The sequence below is a fragment of the Haliaeetus albicilla genome, chromosome 8 (genome assembly GCF_947461875.1).
Source record: "Haliaeetus albicilla chromosome 8, bHalAlb1.1, whole genome shotgun sequence".
Taxonomy (NCBI): domain Eukaryota; kingdom Metazoa; phylum Chordata; class Aves; order Accipitriformes; family Accipitridae; genus Haliaeetus; species Haliaeetus albicilla.
Window position 1 is genome coordinate 40,128,189 of NC_091490.1, and position 14,718 is coordinate 40,142,906.

The 14,718-nt window shown below is 49.2% G+C and overlaps 1 protein-coding gene across 5 annotated transcripts in view; it reads right to left on the minus strand.

The window, feature by feature from the left end:
* The window catches only part of JSRP1 (junctional sarcoplasmic reticulum protein 1), a 33,487-nt gene that overhangs the window by 11,574 nt on the left and 7,195 nt on the right, over positions 1-14,718 (minus strand). For 3 of the 5 annotated variants that reach the window (XM_069790150.1, XM_069790149.1, XM_069790148.1), the window contains exon 1: positions 1,940-2,009. The exons of the other annotated variants lie outside the window; for them this stretch is intronic. In XM_069790150.1, coding sequence (XP_069646251.1) covers positions 1,940-1,994 — 55 coding nt within the window. In that variant the 5' untranslated portion in view covers positions 1,995-2,009. Of the gene's footprint in view, positions 1-1,939; positions 2,010-14,718 lie in introns of those variants that run through there. 5 annotated transcript variants of the gene reach the window in all.

Here is a 14,718-nt window from a genome sequence, read left to right on the forward strand (position 1 = left end):
TTTGGGTAAGGGGTGCTGGAACAGTCTGGAAATAATAATCCCAATGATCACAAATCTTCCCCTTTTTGACTTTACTGCAGGAGGGCAGCGGCTGGTTCGTTTTAGTGCCTTTATCCGCTGAGGTTTGGTCCCCCCATGCTGGCAGTGTGGGGGCTGTAGATGCCGACCCATTCCCTCCTTTCCAAATCACACCCAAGGAAGGAGCCGCTTCCCTCTGCTCCAAGCAGGTGCCCTCCAAACAACACAGGGCATCGGGAGCGAGAGGGGTCTGCTACCGGCGCTGCCCCGTGCGAGTGGCGAGGGGCTTTTCCCCTGCTCCTCGCAGCAGCCGGCATCTTTGGGATGATGGCAGCCCACCGGAGAGCAGGTCCTGCTGGTTTTAGCACCTTTCCCAGGGCTCCAGGTTGTCCCCACATCATTAATAACACTGCGAAGCCCCAGCGGGACCAAGCAGCCATTTCAAAAGCAATCAGCCCGTGTCTAGAGAAATGTCTTTTCATCCCTCTGCCATCTTTGGGGGGATGCTCACAGCCCTTGGCAGCTGCGCCGGGAGCTGCCAGGCTGCGGGACGGCAGAGAGGAACCTCGGCCCCGGCACCCTCACGCTGGCTGTGAGATATGGCAGGGGGAGGAGATGCCCCAGGCAGGGTTCAGGTCTTTAGGGTTAGGAGGGTCATAAAAGAACAAAATCTACCACAAAGTACAGCAGAAAGTACTGCAGTAACAGCAAAAATAGCAGAAACTTCCTACCCACCCCAGACCGTTGGCTTGGGTTTCCCAGTTTCCCCATGCCTCCCCACTTGGTTCCCCATTTCTCTCTCTGTTATCAGACCAGAAATTCCCAATTTAAAATTCAGCAGACTTCAGAAACCAAGGGCAAAAGTTTACGTGCCAGGCTTGTCTGTTCTCTCCTCCCTGCCTCACACCACGGATTTCTTGGTTTCTTTGTGACAGTAAAAGAAAGCTGGAGAGGTTTGGGTTGTGCTTTCTTAATAAAAAATCTCCCCCTTGACAAGACCAGGACTGTCTGCTCTGGTGCTGCTTGCCCCTGTAAGGCACTTGCTGGGGTCCTCACAGATGTGTTTTGTCATCTCTCCAAGGTTTGGAAACTTTGATGATGACTTTCCTTCTCCAAAATTTTAGCTGGTCTCTAAACTACTTTGTTAATTGTAAGCAGCACAGAAAAGGCTGGGACCAGGGGACAAGGTTTTTGAATGACGTTCCCTTCTGCTCCAGCTTTCCTTCTCCCTACTTGCATAAAGTAATGCCAAATGAAATACATTACGTAATAGTAACAAGCAAGAACCAAACCATCAAGGCCTCAAAATAGCAGCAAACTCCCTTTCCCAAGCCACATTCTTAATTATTCCATTTTCTCTCCTTTTTGCCCACCATCCTTAGTGTCATCCTGCAGACCAGGTTTTGTCCAGTGCAGGCAATTCCACTGCAACAAGGCAAATAAATAATTGTTTGCATCTGGCCTGCTTGCAGGTCTGTAGGAACTGTAGGGCTTTCAGCTCCCATCCTCCTGGGATAAATTAGAAGACATCAAAGCACATGATCTTTAATGTTTTTTAGTCCTTTCCCAAAATGTCCCTGCTGGTCATTTGTTCCTAAACTATGTCCTGCTCAAACAGCACGCAACATATTTAAAATAAGCCTTGAGACTCCCCACAGCTGCGACCAAACTACAAGAAACCCATGACTGTGGCTGGCTGAAGCAAAGGACAAGCAGACGAAGAGACGGATAGAGAATGGAGCATCCTCCCTTGCCATAAACCCAGCTTCTGCTGACCCCCCACCACCAAGCACCCAGAGCCCAGGAAGCCAGCACCCTGCTCTGCCATACTGGAGCCAGCGTGCTTTTGGCTGGAGCCGACGGTCTGCAGCTAAGCAATTAAATTTCCCCTCCACCCTGTAGCACAAACACAAAAGCCTACCAGGAGCATCGCTCTGCTTTCGGCACCCGCGGCCGGGAGCTTGCGCAGAGCCCATCCGTGCGGCACTAAGAGGAGAGATGCCGATGTATTTTATGCTCAAGGGTCATCGTTAATACCCGCAGCCTGCAAGGGCTTTGCTGAATTGCAAACACTTCGCTCGAGATGCTGGGTTGCAGGTCAAGAAGAGTGTTGCCAGCATAAATCCAAGGCAGCTTCTCTAAATCCATGCGGTTATGCTAGATTTATGAGGAAATTATGGAGCTGTGGCTCTTTGGCATCATAAAGACCCGTTTTTAGGACTGATGCTTGTTCACAGCTCCCTGCCATCACCAGAAGAAAGCAAATGTCCTGGAAAAGCCAGGCTGCAGTCACCAAATCGCCATGATTAATACAAGCTTAGGTGGAATTTTTTAATGAATGACAGAGCAGAAGATTCAAGAATGAACCTTGAATGAAAGCGGGCTCCTTGAATGAAAGCAGGCTCTGCCCACCTGGCTGGGGGAAGGTCTTTAAAGGGACTTGGACAAGTACCTCCACCCGGATGGCTCCTGAGTTGAACAATCATTCAGTCTGGAGCACTGCCCTGGTTTTTATGCTGTTTTCTCACCAATACCACATGGCAATGTAAGCATCAAGGCTTGTTCTGACTACTGACCCTTCTCTTTTCCCTCCTGAAGAAACCTAACCACCTCATTCTCACTCTGGTTTCAGCAGCCTGTGGTGTATTTTGGGGCAGGACGTAGCCCTCCATCCATGATCACGCCTTGGATCGCAGCAGCAATGTTTGGCACAGACTGAATTAGTTCCCATGATCGTCTACGACACCAGTCTGGTATTTCTTGGCAAAAAGGCACAAAGTAATGAAATGCGCCCCAGGATGGGGCAGGTAGATGCAGAGACACGCACGGGAAATGGCAGCGTGCCGGTGTTTGCTTGCGTGCGCAGCCAGCGAGGACTTGAGGCAGAAGCCTGCGGGCTCTGGTAGTAACAGCTATTTAAAGTGATGATGGAATTATCAAAAAATGGCAACACTGGTGCATGAATCGGCAGAAGAGCAGGAGATGAGCTGCTCCATAGCCTTCTCCCAGCACCAAGTGAGAAGGTGGGAGCCAGCCAGGCTCTGTCCCCCAGTTGCACCCTCGCATCTCTTGTCTAGGGACTCCTCAAAGTGACCACTGAAGATTTTGTGACTTTGGTCGTACATCCCAACTAAAGGACCAGGGACCTGGATCCAGGTGTAGGCTCCATCCTGGGAAGAAAAGCCAGGCACAACAGCTGGAAGGGGGGTTTTGGCAGGGCACTGGGCAGGAATTGCCTTGTCTTTTCCCAGCTCTGGGGCAGGCATTTGACTTTGAAGCGTGGCTGCCCTCGAGTGGTGTCTCAGGGGCACGAGTGAAGCCCCTTAAAGGGATGCACGGTTGCAACACAGCTCCAAGACATACCCATAGTTTCATCAGTTCCTTTCCCTCCTCCTTGCCCCACATGTGCCCAGCCTGCTTCATGCTGGGAGGTATGAAAGCAAAGCCAGCTGAGTCCTTTTGCTGTTTTTTGGGTTTTTTTGTTCCAGTGTAATGCAAACAGCAGCCTGAAAGAATTTCCTCCTCAAGCCCCAAGTTAGGCCCCAAATTAGCCATTCAAAACCACGAGGGTTTTCTTTCCGTAGGAAATGCTGCAGGAGCCTTAGGCACCAGCAGCTCCCTGTCTCCAAATACCATGTTTGCCAGGCTCAAGCCTCTGCATCTCAGGAAGGAGCCAGGTCTCAACAGCACAGCTGAGCATGGTCTCCAAGCCAGTCCCAGGTCTCTGCAGTGATGCAGCTGATTTCATATTCTAGATATCCAGGGATTTTAATAGCAAAAGCAAGGAGAGCACAAGACACCTCCCCTTCGACCACCTCTGCCCCTCCAGAGATGTGGGGTGGAAGAACCCCCTCCATCCCCATCAGCTTCTGGCAGGGTTGGATGGATCTCATACACCCCCTAAAGCCTGGTAGTGACACCCACCTCTAACAACCCGCTGCTTATTTCCGACCCTACATAACACAAGGAGGGTGCTATGGAAATGCTGGGGGAGGGGGAAGAGGCAACTCCCCCACTTCATGCCCACAAAAGCTATCCCCAGCTGGAGGACCAACCACCCCCAAATTGCTCTGTGGTCACCACTGGGCTCTTCTGTCCTACAGTGACCAGGACCAGAGACAGAAGGTGCGGTGGCCCAGCAGGTGATAAGCAAGAGAATGAGGAATATGTCTGGAGAAACGAATCAGCCTGCGCCAGAATCCCATTTGGAGTGTTTTGCTCCTGTACTCGGAGGTGAATGATCTCATCGGAGAAGCATCAAAGGCAGCAAACCATTTCTGCAGGTGAATGAACAACAGAGCCAGGCTGAGAACCGCGGGACAAGCCGAGACAGGTCACAGCACAAGGCAGAGATGGGGTTTGGCTACAAGGAGGTTCGAATCTCTGGGCTGCCTCGTGGGAATTTCTTTTAAAGTCAGGCTGGGGAGGAGCATTGGTAATTGCTCCACGACAGGTCCAAGAAGTGAATAATTTTCCAAGAATAAAGGTTAAAAGCCTAGAGACTCCAATGAAAGGTGCTCTATAAATAGGACTAAGTAGGCAGAGCAGTGGGAATAACGGGCAAAAAAACTTGCTGTGGAAAAGGGGTGGAAATGATCTGACACCCACGTCAGGATTGGACATGCGGTTGTCTCTGCCAAGCATATGTTTTACATAAACTAACATTGCAAAGAGGTTTGGTTTGGTTTTTTTTTTTTTTAAAAAAACAACTTTCGGACACCCCTCTGAGAGCACGGCCCATTGCACCTCGTGCCTGATGAGAGCAGTGAGCTGTCTGAAACCATCCCACCCCAGTGATACACGACTTGACTTGTCCCTGGACCAGAGCATCGTGCTGGTGTGTGGGACAAGGCACCAGGACAGCAGCTGAAATATGGTGTTGCTCAAACCATCACGTGAGATGACTTCTGCTGTGCCCAGAGGAATCGGAGGACCCTTTCTACTGATTTCTGTCCTTTGACCCCATCCCTTGGCGGGGACAAGCAGGGTGCCCTGGCCTGGGTGCAGGCAGGCAAGATGGTGGGCAAGGACAGCCTAGCTGCCAACGTGGGTGCTGCACAGCGGAGCTCTGCCTGCCCGTGCACAGACGTGCGGACCTGCATCTCCCTCTTCCACTCAAACAGGAAAAACAGCCATCCTGGGGACATCTAGCCCTCCTTCCAGTTTACCTGTTGCTGGTCAGTGCTTTCTACAATTACGAGAAAGAGGGGTGGGGTGCCAGATAGCATGATCACATACACTTTGGGTCTTTAAAAAACAATAGCCCATCTGCAACAACAGGTTGTAAATGAGCTAACCCTGCTCAGAGATCTTTGAGTCACTGTGGATGTAACTGTGCAAATGTCAGCTCAGAGCTTATGACAGTAAAAAGGCATCCTAGGGAATTGCTGCGAGTGGTGCAGAGATGATGCTAGAAAAGCCCATCCTGTGTTTGCAGGAATACCCCGGGCACCCATGTCTCAACTGCTGCCTGCAGCTCTGGCCGCCTCCAAAAAGACACAGATAAGCCAGAAAAAAGGCTGGGAGCAAACGGTGCATACAGCAGAGCTTCTATACGAGGAAATGCTGAAGAGAGGAAAATGTCAGCTTGGAAGAGAAACAAAAACCTGAGAGAGCTCCAGAGAAGGAGCAGTTACTCTCCAATTCACAAAGCACAAAAATTGGGGTCCCAAACGCAATTAGCAAGCAACAGGTTGAAAACCAGCAAAGGTCTTCTGCAAAGACACGTAAGGGAGTCATGGATCTCACTGCCATGGGATGCGGTAGGAGCCAAGTGAAGACCTACTTTGCAAAAGGGTCTAAAAACCTGCCTGGAGGATGGGTCCATGCTATTAGACTTGAGAGCCCAAGTTTAGACTCAAGGGCCCAAGTTTAGACTCGAGAGCCCAAGTTCAGCAAGTCAGTCAGCCGGCTGCGGCGCTGCATGCCTGCTCAGCCTGGCTGCGCTCGCTGACTTGCAGTTGCAGGGTAGATGCAAATCCAGGAAAGTCAGATGATTTACAGGAGCTTTGCAATTGTGTCCAAGGTTAGAAGTGAGGCCCAGATCTGCACATCAAAACAGATTTCCCATAAATTACTATGTTAAGGCTTTTCATAAAAGTTTAACAGCATGAAGTATGATTCATGAGGAACCTGTAATGTTTAATTAAAGGGGAGAAAATGATCCTGCTGTGAAAAACTTCCAGATCCCATGCCAAGCTCATCATTGACTTAATTTACGGGACATAAACAGGCCAGAAAATGGCATGAGCAGTAAAGTCGTGTAACTTTTGCCAATTCGGGATACAACAGCTGTGCAAAGAGAGGGTGATTTACAAACTGAATGAGGCGAAGGCAGAGGTGTAGCAAGAAAACAGTGAATAAACTCCTGGGCAGCGCAGGACGGGAGGATCTAACCCATGCTCTGCTCCAGCTGCTCTTTTTGCTACTGCCCCGGTTTCTGCCTCCTGGCATGAAGGTCACTGGTCTTATACAGCCATGAAATTCCCCATTGGTTTAAATTACATGTGTCCTTCAGGCTTCTAACCCTAGATGTCAAACTGTCAAGGCTGCCATGTCAGTGACATGGACATAACTTCTGGTCTAACTCCAGCGAAACTGATAGAATTACTTTGGATTTACACCAGTACCAACCCCCTGCACCCCACCCACTGCTGGGGAACGTTTCTCCAGTTTCCCTGGGGCTCCGACTTTCTTGCCCTGTGCGTGCCTCTCGGTGTAACCATGCCCATGGCGGGATGCGATGTGTGCCCAAAAAGGGATTCTCGGTATTATTCATATGGAAAAAATGCTGTGGGATTGGTTCCCTTCACGTAACTAACTGGTCCCATGACCTCAGTTTCATGATTCTTGATTTCTGAGTGAAATAATTTCCAATACCGAGAAGGGAGAGGCTGCCGGATTTGTGGGGAAGGCAGTGGAGAGGCTGCAGTGAGCAATTGCTTGCAAAAAGAGACTGGCTTGAGAGCCACACCTAAGATGAGCTTGGCTCTAGCCTTGCATCCCCACTCCATCTTTCCGGTGCCTTTTTAGCAACCATGAGCAAGCCAGTGAACTGGGACCCTAAGCAATACCTAAGAACCACAGAAACCTGTTGCTGGAGACGCCTTTGATGGGGTGTTCACCAGTCCCTAAATAGAGCAGCTCTCCACTTATGTGGAAAAGAGGGACGTGAAGAATTCAAAACCAAGAAGGGAGAGGAGGTCACTGCAGAGCTACTCAAGTTCAGCTGCAGTTTCACAAACGCTTTAAATATCACTCCCTGCTGTCCTGTCCAGGCCTGAGCAGGGTAGAGAAAGCTGAAAGCTCAAGGTTTTGGGGGAAAAAAGTGAACAAATAGAGGGGAATGACAGGAGCGGCTCTCTGCTTGTAGAAGGAGATGCCTCCAGCTCCCTTCCTTTCCTCGGTCGCTATAGGCATCAGATTTTGCAACAAACCTGAATTTGAGTACTAGAGAGTGAAAGGATCTGCAATGGCTATATCGGGTGGCTCATGTGACAGCCCTGAAGCACCCCCCGGGCAGCCCCAGGCTGCAGTGCCCCAGCTAAGTACCTGGGATGAAAAGCAGCCTGCCTCCTGTTCCATCCCCGCCTTGGGAAGAAGGCTTTTACCATGTTTCAGAAAGACACCGGGTGGACAAGAGGGATTTCAAAGCAGAAGAAAACAAATCAAAAAGGCAAGAACATATGCAAAAAAGCCCAACTCAGGACTGTTAGGTGCAAAAAGTGTTGCAGCTGCCAGAACACCGATGCAAGGGGACTGTTTGAAGATAAGCACCAGCTCACACCACAGGTGAGAGGAGATCAGCCTGTCAGGGCAGCCTGTTGCATTTCTGCAACAGGATGGGGCTGAAGTGCACAGACTGGAGAAAATAGTGCAGGAGGGTCTAGGGCAAAGGCAGAGGCTGACCGAGGCCAAGAACCGAGTCTGGACCTGCTGTGGGCTCTGACCGGGGACAATCCCACTGCCTTGCAGTGTTGCAGCTTCCCTTTCAGTAAATAGAGGGAATAATATTTGCCGTGCTCCCCACATCACAGAAAGGTAAATAAATTCACTAAGATGGGTTGTACAAGATCCTAGATGAGTTTACTAGAGTATTTTGCATTTTTGTTGCAAGGTTTAACCCTAAATCCACCAACCCCAACCATACAACAGTATCTTCCAGAGCTTTGTTCCATTCAGCTTCCAGTGTCCAAACACAACAGTTTTTTTCTGTTCCTCCTCTTGAGATACGATCCACTGCTTGCCACATCCCACAATCAGAAATCATCCTCGACACCCAGCCTATAATTGCCATTTATTTAGCTTAATCCCTTTCACAATACATCATCCATGCCGCTGCCTTCCTCCTTCGGGCACTCACCACTTGTGACTGGCTACGGCAGCTATTGCTCAGCCGACCTGCAACATCTGTTCCCATTTTCTCTGGTTTTTGGGGACAAATCCAGGCCTAGCACAGAGCCAGCTCCTGGGAAGGTTTCTGCCCTGAACCTTCCAACCTCCATGCTCACAGTGCAAATAACTGAAGGTGGCTGGCGGTGCTGGCACGTGTCTCACAGCACCAGGGATTGGGTGGGGAAGGGAGTGCAGGGGTAATGCAGAGAGGCGAGGGAAGGCATGGTTTGCACAGGGAATTCAAAAAGTCAGCCCTGATTGCTAATGAAAGCCTTGCGGCCATGTATCACTGGATTTTCCTTTTCTTACACCTGAGAATGTTGTCGTCAGGACCACAAAGAAAACACAACGAGAGCAAGGGCAGGAGATAAAGAGCAAAGCTGGGCAGCACTAGGAGTGGAGAGAGGGGGGAAGTATAAAAGGGAGAAGGAAAAGAATCAAGGACATGGGTGTGCAAATGAGCCAGAAATTCAGGTAAAAAAAGGCAGAGTCTGAAAAAACGTGAAAAAAAGAAAAATGGAGCACCATGGCAAAGCAAATCCAAGGGGAAGAGGCAGGAGGAGAGTGCCCAGTCAGCCCCGAAGGATGAGGGCCGCGGAGGGGACAGATGGACAGAGCTCCCAGGGCGGGTTCACGGGATGGCAACTGGCAGCCTAAGCACCAGAGCGGTGCCCACGGCCAGCGTGTGTGCCCCCATGTCCCTGCCCAATCCCCTGCCCGTGGAAGTGCCCCCCACCGCAGGGGAGCTCGCACCCAGTGGGTGCTCAGGATCGGCAGCGATGGACCATAGCCCATGTGGGCAGTGGGACCAGCACCCTCCGCTGCGGCCCCACCACGGCCACCTCTCCCATCTGTTTTTGCTTCTGCCAGATGGGAAGGGGAGGGAGGGATGGGGGATGGGGCCGCATCACTGGGATGTCAGGGATTCATTTCTTTCTATTCTTTTCCCAGTGACATTTAAATGGCTGGCCCCAAAACGCTTTCTGATTGCTGTGTGTTTTTCCCAATGACACAAAGGCGAGAGTCTTTCAGAATAAATCATTTAGAGGCAGGAAAAAAAAAGCAGCAGCTCTGACCCCACAGGCACATACACCTCCCTCCTCCTTGCCCTCCCCTACAAGCATGTTTTGGAGCTGCTCAAGCAAAGGGGAGAGTGAGCAGGAGTAATTTTCCACGGATGCAGGGAACAATTGAGCCCCGCATGGTTTTCATCGTTAAAATGCTTCCCTCCAGCAGTTTATGTTCACCCACACCAGACAAAGGCGATATGCATGCAGAGACCAGTTTAGTCTTGCTCCACCCGCCAGTGGTGAGGAGTCGAGGTGCTGGGTGACGGGGAGGAGGAATGGGGGAGAGATGCTAACGCCACGAGGTGGGACCCGCTCCAGCTCCTCTCCTTGCGCGGGCAGGGGATGGCTGAACCCAGCTCTGAGTCACCCTTACTCAGCCCTGGCGCAGCCTCAACCGTGCCCAGGTACGTGGGCTGGTTTGGGGAGGGGAGAGGGGACAGGGCAGCTTTGGCACAGAGAAAATGAGTACGTGGGTTTCGGGGGAAGCACCGCTTGATGCTGTTGGTGTGGCACCATTGTTTCTGCATGCAGACGGGTGGCTGGGGGAGGAAGGAGGCCACGGCACTTCGCAGCAGTGCTTGCTTCAGCCTCGTGCCATCAGCCTGGCTTCTCCTGGAATCCAGCCCCTCTACTCACACAGGGTGTCCAAGCACCCTGCAGATATAGGCAACCACCTTCCCCATTCTCCGTGGAAGCACCAGCCGGCAGCGGGATTGCTCCCTGCGAGGAGAGCGCGTGCTCGTGCTGAGGATGGATGCTGGTATCACGTTCGTGCTGAGAGGCTTTAGAGGGCAGCAAGGGGACGTGAGCATCCTCAGCACCGTCTCCCCAACAGCACAGCCCAAAGGGGGCTGAACACTGCTGGAGCTGGGGGCATGAGACTGGGGAATGGAGCCCGAGCCCTGAAGAACAGCAGGGAGATCCCCAAGTCAAGCAAAGCCTCACCACAATCCTTTTTCCTCTTTGTCCTCAATTCCCTTCCCATCTCCACTCCTTTCAGATGGAGGAACATACTTCAGTCACTGGCAAGGAGTTCCTCAGCGCTAAGCATCACCCACAGCCCCCTCAGGAGGAAGGAGGACAGGGTTTGAGCCCTCATATGTCCCCTGCCCAGGTGTCAAACCTACACAGGGCTATGAAAAGCTCAACTATTTTTTATAGCACAGATCTGCCCAAAATATGAGCTCCAGGCTTTTGCAACTAAAAGAGCTTTCAAATGTCCATCTCGGGAACCTGCAGAACAGCAGGGTGCAAGTTTGTGGCTGGCAGCTTTGCTGCTCTTGCACATCAAGTCACAGCATCGTTTCTGAGCCCCTTTTGGCACCTCTTCCCTGAATGATGCCTACTAAACCCACCATCCTCAGAAACTTGCTGCTTGGTAGAAGCATGCAGGGCTGAAGGAGCATACCACCAGTCTCATGGGAACCATGTCAGGAGGACCTCTAGCTCTGAGTGTGAAGAAAGATGAAAAGCGACCAGTTTTCACACACAAAAAATATATTTTCTTAGTTCCTTATTAAAGATTAGCACATAAGAGCTAAACAGACTCAGGCCCAGGCGCCTGGTGGGAGATCTCTAAGCAACATTTTTGTGGTGCAGTGTAAGGTTTTGCCAAACTCCTTCCACCTAGATACTACTGAGCCAGTGGTTCAGACCAACGCCGGTTTGTATCCCTTTGCCAGACCACTGAAGAAGGCTTTCAACAAAACATCAAAGCAGAGACCCAAATGAATCACAGGATCCAGTGCTGAGGCTCCAACAGCCCTTTCATGAAGCACAACAGCCTAAGCCCTAACATCCTCATAGAATTATAACCACCCCCAGGTAGATATGCCAAGCTTTTTGCTCCTTGTTCTGCTTGGATGTGTGTGCTTTTTTAGCTCCTTTTCCAACATCCAGCAAATGCATTTATAAATAGTTGGGTTTTAGCTAAGAGGTGATGGCACTTAGGTCGTCGTGGAAAGATGCTTTACATATATAGCTTGTGTGGGAAAGATTTTGGATGGCTGAGATACTTCCTTGACAAGAAGCATAACAAGGAGAAAGGAAGCTTTTACAGAAGACGATCTCAGTTTGCTTAGCCTAACAAAACAAAGGCCAGAAATGGTAGGATTGCTACACATAAAAGCACCCAAGAGACAGCTGAGACATCTATTTAAGCATAAGGACAATGTTGGCATGAAACCAATTGGAAAAAAAGTTGGCTACAAATAAATATAACTGGGATTAAAAAGGAGCTTCCTAACTCTTAGAGCACTTGGCTTGTGGAATGGCCTTGCAGGGGACACACTGGAGGCTGTGAGGGTGGAGCACTGTACCTTTATGAATGGGAACCTAGGACCACGTGTAGACAGCAGGTCTGGATTTGACTCAGGTCTCTCCTAGCCCTATGCCTCCATCAGTAAAGACATCCCACCCATAGGTGTCTGAAACTGGGATTCTAATCCTTGCAGCATGGGGAAGTCCCAGTGCTCAACGTCCCCATAAAGCTGTGTCAAGAGCTCTTGAAATCTTTCCAGATGAAAAGCCAATCAAAGAAGATACATGAGCTGACTTCCCTTGGATTGCATGTGCCTTGAGATTGGTAAACTTTTCAAAGTACTATAATGAGCACGGATCTTGGAGAACTACAACAATAGCTTATTTTCAAGGAAAATTAAGAACAGCTTGTTTTTCTTAATCTTACAGTTTCCTCCAAACAAATGTGTCACAGCTGTTATACCTGGAGGTCATGGAAAAAAGGTCTCATCGGAACTGCTGCAAGAAGTATTTTGGCCGAAGAAAAGGAGTTTGAATGTGTCCTGTATGAATACAATGAGGAGAGACTGAAGAGAAACTGTTGTCTTGCCCATGGTAACAGAAAGATGAATAGCAGTCACAAATTTAAGGGGGAAAAGCCCAAATACTTTGGAGTAGCAAAGACAGAAAAGTATTGGAAGAGATTGGGCAGGGAAATGTTGTCCTCTCTACCACCGAAAGGTTTTATGAACAGGTTAGACACATCCATTGGGAATGATTCCTGAAACGTTAATTCTTTTTTGGGGGGCAGGAGTATAGGTTATATGGCCTTCTGCAATGGCAACTAATACCCTCTGTGATACAAAGCTCAGCACCAAGAAGAAGATGACATGGTCCTCTCTGATCGACATTCAAGGCTGGATGCAGAATTGCTGCTAGCTGCCAGCACAAACCCAACAGGCCCTCCACGCCCCACAGCGACCTGGAGACGCCAGTCCTAATGCAGGTCTGAACGCCTCGGTCCCAGCCTGCGGTATTACAGTCTGAACTGGAACGATAAAGGCTTAATCAAGCCTTATATATTATTAAACTTTATTTGCATTGCTTTGCATGTGAGGCTCAGGAAAGGCTCGTTGTTAAAATTCAAAGAGTTTTAAAGTCCCAGGGAAACTGAGAGTAGTGATGCAAAAATAGTGATGCAAATAACCAGAGTTTCAGTGCCATCGCATTAGCATTGCTTGACAAACACACAGGCTGCAGCGATGGTGGTCAGAGCTGTGCAGAGGCCCAGGGTGGTGGTCATGTCAATCAACATCACTATGAGAACGATAAAATAAAAAAAATAAAGTTTTGTATAAATTGATAACTTGCAGCCACCTCCGTAACAGTTCATGGGGAAAAGTATCCAGTTACCACAAGCAAGCGTATTTCTGAACCCATTTAAAATCTTAAAACCGCATTACATAAACCTAACAATACCAAACGGCAAGACATCAGGAAACCATTGAAAGAAAAGCCCAATATAATAAAAAAGAGAATTAAACATGACTATTACTGCCAAAGAATAATCTCCCATAAATATTTTTAAAGGCAACAAAGAGGATTATCAATGAGAGTTGAGACAGGATAAGGACAGATAATTTAGGTTCAAGAGAACATTTTATTTATTTCAAAGATACATTGAGGGGACTTTTAAAAGTGACCTAAACCTCCCAGTCCATTTTCCATAGGATTCAAGGTCAAAGGAGGCAGCTTGAAGGGAGCAGAGGTGTGAGACCTCTTCAGCCCCAATCTCAGCTCTGCCTCTGTACAGCTTGAGGCTGGTCCTTTCTCCCTGCCTCAGTTTCCCAATCCACAGTGACACAAGCACAGTAAGTTACAGCCTTCAAAGGGAGAACGAGGGCTGTAAAGACTGAGAGGTAGCATTAGAAGCTTAAACATGTAAAACACGGATCCTATTTTCCCTGTCTAATGAATACAAGTGGTCACAGGGATGGTGTAGGATCTGCTGCCGCCACCGCGACACGCTCTGATCTCTATAGGGATCAGTTTTAATGTGCATGCTCTAGCCCATTAAGCCCGTGACTTGATTTAGCAGAACTACAGAGCTGCCGTACTGTGCACATTGTTCTGACAGCTGTTAAGGACTGACCTGCTGACTCTCATTACTTCCTGTCACATCCTGTTCCTTGAAGGATAGCTGATTACATTTTCCTCCCTAATGAGCTCAATGAGTCTGAAGATGGGCTGAGACTGCCCAATTGGATAGTGCATGATCTTTGGCTTCACTGCTGCCTGACGGCTGGCAGCCAGATATCGAGGATATGTCTGTGTGTGAAGCCAAACAAACATGAAAACATCACAGGGAATAAGGAACTGCGAGCTAAGAAATTGATGTGCTGTAGTACAAAAGTCCAGGGGAGCACCAGGCAGGCAGAGCACCATTACAATCTGCATTGCAATTTGAAAGGATATACCCACCAGACAATCCAAAATGGAAATTTTCTGACTCAAGAAAGGACAAACATTTAGATGGGGATCGGATGTCCAGAGGAACAAAAAACAAATTTCAGAACTAATTCTTATCTCCTGTCCAGACAGTTTATTTTCTGTAATCACAGCTGCTCCCTTTCTTTGCATACACCTCTGAAGCAGTAGGTTTTCAGATCGTCATCTGAAGTACTTGGTAAAAGTCACTGTAAGCAGGAAATCAAACTAACTAGGTTATTGGTCCAATCCCGAATAGTAATTTCAAGGTTTCTTGCCTTCCTTATGCCACCTCTTTATTTTCTAGCACCTTAGGAAATCCATTGGTCTTATTAAGACTTACGAGCACATGCTCAGCTCTGAGTGGAAGTGTGCCTTTGCACTCCCCAAAGATTAGGCTACCCTGCCACTGCAGTGGGAAGCCCTGTGGGTTGATTTAGGGTATCTGCATGAGATTGCTGGGCTTACACACAGCAGGACATGCAGGAATAAATAGCTCCCCTAAAGCCTG